Genomic DNA, 5,872 nt, shown 5'->3' on the forward strand with positions numbered 1-5,872 from the left:
TATTAAGAGGAAAAATGTTTCTTTTTTTCCTAACTTGCAATTCAAAACCACAATGTTGTTTCCTGTTTATTTTGAATAGAAATATGCTCAATCACCAGTGGATTGACTTAATAAAACACACTAACTGCAACAAACTCAAAATTCCTTACTCCTTTCTATTTAAACAATTGTTTCGTCACCAGCTTGCTGACTGATCTTACACAGCTTATTAACACCTATAGTTTTCACAAGTATTCTGTACTTTTTATTTTTATTGTCTGTGCAGAACAAAATATAGGAATTGTCTGATTTTCACGGCCATGAAACTGAAAACTTCAACATGCAGAGATTCAGCATCTTAAAAAAAGAATATGGTTCCTCCATAATTCACCCCCAAACTCCAGTTGCAGTTACCATGCAGAAAGATGCATCCTCCTCTACAAAGATGGCAAGTTTCAAATATAAGAGAAATCATGGACTAAACCTCACAGTCACAGTAACATCCATCTATAAAATAGGAAAAATGCTGATCCATTGTCTTTGTGGGCAACCTCAAGAGTGACCATTTTACCACTGTGAAATCTCTGTCAATTTCAGTGTAACAGAAGTCGTCTGCCATTTCTCCTGTATGGAGAACGTCTACTAAACTGGAGGAGGAGAAGGAAACACAAAAAAGCAGATGGCAGGACATGAATACAGTAGTAAAACAGACTGGCCATTTGTCTTGTCTGCCACAATGCCAGTACAGTGCCACACGTGAATGCTGGCAGCCTTAATGGCAGGAAATGTGTAGCTCTAAGATTCACGTGCTTAGAATAGTGGCAGCAGAGGAACTGAGAACTCAATTATGTAATTCTTGAGTCCTCATCACAACCCAGGAATCAAATTCCTTAACTCTCTTCTCAGATATAACAGCAAATGAAGGGTGAAATAATAATCGAGGGATCTGACCAACAGGGAAGAGTTGGATTTTTTGACTACCTCCTGTTGGTTTCTACTTTTCTAAAGAATTGCGAATTGACACCTGAAGGAAAATGGGGGGAAAAAGAGGAAATAACCAGAAAGAGAGAGGGGATTGGTTTTTCTTTCAGTTACTTTGCTGCTGGTAAATAATGAGGGTGTACCGTAATTTTAATCCAACATCCTCAGTTAAGATGTTGTTTTAGAGTCAACTTACTAACTGAAGAAAAGAACACAATTTTCTTTCTATCTCAGCAGGTATTCCTTGTGCCTGCAGCAAGGAGACTGTGGTGTAAGGGAAGCTGGCCAGAGAGGGAAGGGCACTCTCTTTGCCAGGCAGAAGGCCAAGGAATGAAATTCTTCACAAGTGTGTTGACTTCAACTCCCACTTTACATGCAGACAGGAGAGAAAATATGAGTTTATCAATGCATATCCAAGATACTGTGGAAAGACTCTTCAGTACATAGCCCTTGACACAGACTCCCATGTTTCTTTTGGAGCAGGAACAGGCTGCAACTATGGATAGGACAAGAAGACATAGTCTTAAGCTGTGCCAAGAGAGGTTTAGCTGGACGTTAGAAAGAATTCCCTAAGAAAAAGTGTGATTAGATATTGGGATGGGCTGCCCAGGGAGGTGATGGAGTCACCATCCCTGGAGGTGTTTAAGGCATAACTGGACATGGCACTGAGTGCCACAGTCTGGTTGACATGGTAGTGTTCTGTCAAAGACTGAACTTAATGATCACAGAGTTCTTTTCCAACCCAACTGACTGAGTCTGCAAATGTGAAAACAGTTTAAGGTCCCTAAACGCCCCCACAAACACCACTCCTGCTGCCTGATGGTGCACAGAGCCAACCCCACCCCGCTCCTTGTTTCTTGAGAACTCCAGTGGGGATCACACGACCAGGGTGTTCAGAGCCGAGGGCAGGACCTCGACGGCTGCTGCCACCACACACCAGGCGCTTGTGCTCAGACGCCGGAGAGCGCTTGTTTCCGTGGGCTACGCGTGCTGCCCCCCACCCAGCCACCAGGGCGGGCGGCCAGCATGTTAGCAGGAGGCACACTGGAGCCGCTGGAGGCACACACCCCTGCCGGTGGGACGCGGGGCCGAGCAGCGCTGAGGGCCCCAGGCCCGAGTTCCCTCCCGGCTGGGAGCCCGCGGCCCCCGGGCTGCGCCGCGCAGGCAGCAGGGCTGGGACGCGACTCTCGCGAGAGAGCGGCCGGCCTCGCCTGCACCCCGCACACATCCGGGCCTCTCGCGAGAGCGGGGCCCGCGGGCGGCATGGAGCGGCTGTTCGCGCTGGAGCTGCTGGTGGAGGCGCTGCGGGTGGCGGAGCCCCCGGGGCCCGTGGAGCTCCCAGGGCCCGCGGAACACCCGGCCGTGGCGCTGCGCCTCTTGGACTTCCCCACCCTCGTGCTGCGCCCCGCCGCCGCCGCGCCGCCCCTGCGGCCGGGGCAGCCCTTCCCCTTCGGCCGCGGCAAGCGCTGCCTGTTCCGCTGGCGCCCGGACGCGCTTTTCGCCGCGCTCCGCCGCCGCCCGCTCCGCGCCCTGCTCCTGGCGCTGCCCGCCGGGCTCGCCCCGGGACCGCCCCGCCTCCTGGGCAGCTGCGCCGTGTCCTTGGCCCCCGCCGCCGAGCTGCTGCAGCGGCCCGGGGCGCCCTCCTCCTGCGGCAGCCGCGGCCGCTTCGCGCTGCGGGACAGCGCGGGCCGGCCCGTCGGGGAGCTGCTCCTGCGCTACCTCCTCAGCAGCCTGGAGGCCGGTGGGGCGCGTCCCGCCAGCCCTCGCCCTGCCTCACCGCCTGCCGCCACCCCGGAACCGCGAGACGAGGAGAAGGAGGAGGAGGAGGAAGAGGAGGAGGAGGGTGAGCAGCTGGAAGGCAATATCTTTTGCCCTCCGCTGCTCTATTACAGCCGTGAGCCGGCTGAGCCTCAGCGGCCGCCAGCAGCAGTAGGGCAATGGAGGGATGTCGAGCCGCAGAGACCGCAGGAGAAGGACAAGGGCCACAGCCCACCGCGTCCCAGTGCTGGGCCCTCGCTGCTGCACCCCGCCAGCCCTCGAGAGCCCCAGCCCGCCCCGGTGCAGCTGCCACTGCTCAGCGCCTTGCTGGCAGAGCTGTCGGTGCTCACCCGCAGCGCTGTGCCTGCTCCTGGTCTCCATCCCCATCTTGCCTGGCTCTACCAGGCCCCAGGGAGTGGGGACACGACCTCGCAGCCTCCCAGTCACTCTGCTGCCCTGAGGCCTGCAGAGACACCTGTGGGGCCTGGCAGGAACAGTGAAGTCCCGAGCCCTCCATTTAAACAAGGCAGTCAAAAGGCCATCTCCCCAGAGTCTTCTGGGGTTGGGAGACGACCCAAGAAAGCTGTGCCTGAAGAACAGCCAGCCTGTGAAAGGAGCTGCAAAGCTAAGGAGAACAGACCTCCCAGAAAGAAATTGTTGTATGGGCTGACAAATACACTGAGGCTACGGCTACAGAAGACCAACCCAGATAAGCTGATAATTCATGAAAGGAGGGAGCAGTACAGAAAAAAGCAAATGGAAATGCTGAATGGGAGAAGCCCCTTACCCAAGAGAAAACTGGTCAGAAATACTGAAGAACAGCATGTGGTGTCTTGCAGGCATTGTAGCACAGGAGGCAGTTCAAAGCGGAATAATCAGTTGGATAAAATTGTTCAGACTTCATTAGAAAACAGTGCTCTCTCAGAGTCAATTTCTGTGACAGGAGATAAATCCCCTGTCCTGCAAAAACAGTCTATTGCAAGTCTATCCAGGAACAATTCAATAATTACAGCCCCCTTACCAGAGGAAACTCTGTTAAAATCTGCTCATGAGGAAAAGTATGCAAAAGCTCAACTCCCAGCAGCATTCCCATCAGACGCTAATGCAAAAGGAAGTTACAACGACACAATAAACTTAATCCATCATAAAACCATGGAGCATGATGATGTATCTGTTATAAGTGGTCATAAACTAAGCTCCAGCAGGAGTGTTGAAAACAACTCTGAATTCATATACTCTGATGACTTTGTTGCTAGTCCAGAGAACACAGATTTTTCACAAGATTTCACCAATGCTGAGAGTACAGGCAGAGATTCGAAAGTTTGTGACAGCAGTCCTGAACCTCTGTGGCTTGAAAGACCAAAGCAAGATAGGTCAGATACAGAGCCAGAATCCAGCAGGTCCAGAATTTCAAAGACAAGTCAAAGAGCTCAAAGTACTTCAGATCTTGTGCCAGTTCCTTCAGCTTCATCTCCAGTCCAGTCTTTGAGGAGAAACTGTAACTTTAAAACCAGCATGGGAACTAGTGCTGAATCTGCTGATTCACTTAACCTTGCTGAGATGGAGGCATCATTATTAGAAGATGAAGAGCAGAAAGTCCAACAGATGACTAAGGAAGAGAACAGGGGTGATCGACATATTAAAGAAATATCTTCACCAAGAAGCAAACAAGTTAAATCTGATACTGATCTGAATACAGGAAAGGGGCGGACCTCTACAGGACAAAAGCAGTCAGTAACTCAAGTTAGCTCTTACTTGCCATCTAACATGTCTGATCTTGAACTTAGTGTTCTGGAAAACAGTAGGTCAGACAAAGAAGATGATTTTCTGGAAAAACTACATGGCCCTAATCAGTACAAAGACATCAGTGAACTTGTAATAAACAAACTCCCAGGATACACAATGTAATTATAAGTTTTCACTGTCTGGATTAAGATACAATATTTGAACTTTGTAAATCCTGTTACATTTAGTTAAACTAAATTTAATATTTTATCATGTACACTTATTACATCAGTGAATTTAGTTACAAGATTTTTAAAATAAATTACTATTTGAATCTCTAACAAATGGTGTCTATAGCCTGACTTCAGTGTCAGTATCTTAACACAAAAGTAATCCAAAGAGCACATGAAGCATAACTTACTGTCAGAGCAGAAATTGAGACAGAAGCAGCAAAAGCAGCCAGTACCAACAAAAGTAGTCCAGGGTAGATGTAATATCATCATACCAGAACAGCCAAGTACAAAATTCATTCCTAACCAAACAGAAGGTTTTATTCCTCCTGAAAATTTCCAAGCTTCCTTTTCATTAGAATTAGTTACTTAGAACATACAGTCACAGCTAGTAGCATCACAGAATTTTATCAGCTAGTCAGTATAATGATGTGTTTGTTTCCCTTTTCCATCACTAAACACAGTAACCAGAACTGGATGAGTCCTTTCAGAGTTTCTTAGGTTGAAGTTTCATTTAAGTCAGATTTTCACAATTTATTATTGAATAGTGTAAGAATTATTGGTGGTAGTAAATCTGTGTAATCTGGGCAAGCTTTAAGAGGTGGATGGAAGTTACTTGACCTTGAAGACTAAGGGTATGCAAGGAGTAAGGAAGAGCATAGTAAATCTTCAACGCTTCACAACTCCCTGATTGCATTCTCTGACTCTAGGGAAAGAGGTGGGGTCAGCACCCACAGTCCAGAAACTTGGAACAAATGAGCATATTATGTCATGATGTAAAGATGTGAGGTAATGAGAAATTTGCCATGTCTCCTTTGCCATTAAAATAGTTGAACTGATGTCTGCTTTTGATTTCGAGTTTGCTTTTTATGGCTTCCAGTTTGATCATTGAACTTAATGTCTTCTGTTTAACTACAGAGGTTTTTCTAGAGTCCATGTGCTGATCCTAAATTTTAGAGGTGCTTTTTGACTTGAATTCCTGCCTTAGTTTTTAGTCTCATGTACCCCTCTTTCCCCCTCTTTGAGTAGGTCATCTCCTATGTCAGCTTTAGATTGCTAACTATCTCCTCAATTAGGACAGTTATCCTCAGGGTTAAATGACAGATTTATCCACTCCCCTTTTCTTTATAATTTACAATCTGACTGACACAACTCTGAACTTTACACAACTTTTTCATTTCTCACTGTAATTTTCCATG

At 48.0% G+C, this 5,872-nt stretch overlaps 1 protein-coding gene across 1 annotated transcript; it reads left to right on the forward strand.

Annotated features, from left to right (window-relative positions):
• The first annotated feature begins 2,220 nt into the window (after nt 1-2,220).
• MAP10 (microtubule associated protein 10) lies at nt 2,221-4,778 on the forward strand. Its single transcript, XM_058020842.1, has one exon. It carries the CDS (start codon nt 2,224-2,226, stop codon nt 4,624-4,626), a length of 2,403 nt encoding a protein of 800 aa, XP_057876825.1. The 5' UTR covers nt 2,221-2,223; the 3' UTR covers nt 4,627-4,778.
• Nucleotides 4,779-5,872: the final 1,094 nt, after the last annotated feature.

This window comes from Melospiza georgiana, chromosome 3 (assembly GCF_028018845.1).
Source record: "Melospiza georgiana isolate bMelGeo1 chromosome 3, bMelGeo1.pri, whole genome shotgun sequence".
NCBI lineage: Eukaryota > Metazoa > Chordata > Aves > Passeriformes > Passerellidae > Melospiza > Melospiza georgiana.

What these genes read in the sequence shown, in the direction of transcription:
- MAP10 (XM_058020842.1), top strand. Translation starts at nt 2,224, where the DNA reads ATGGAGCGGCTGTTCGCGCTGGAGCTGCTGGTGGAGGCGCTGCGGGTG.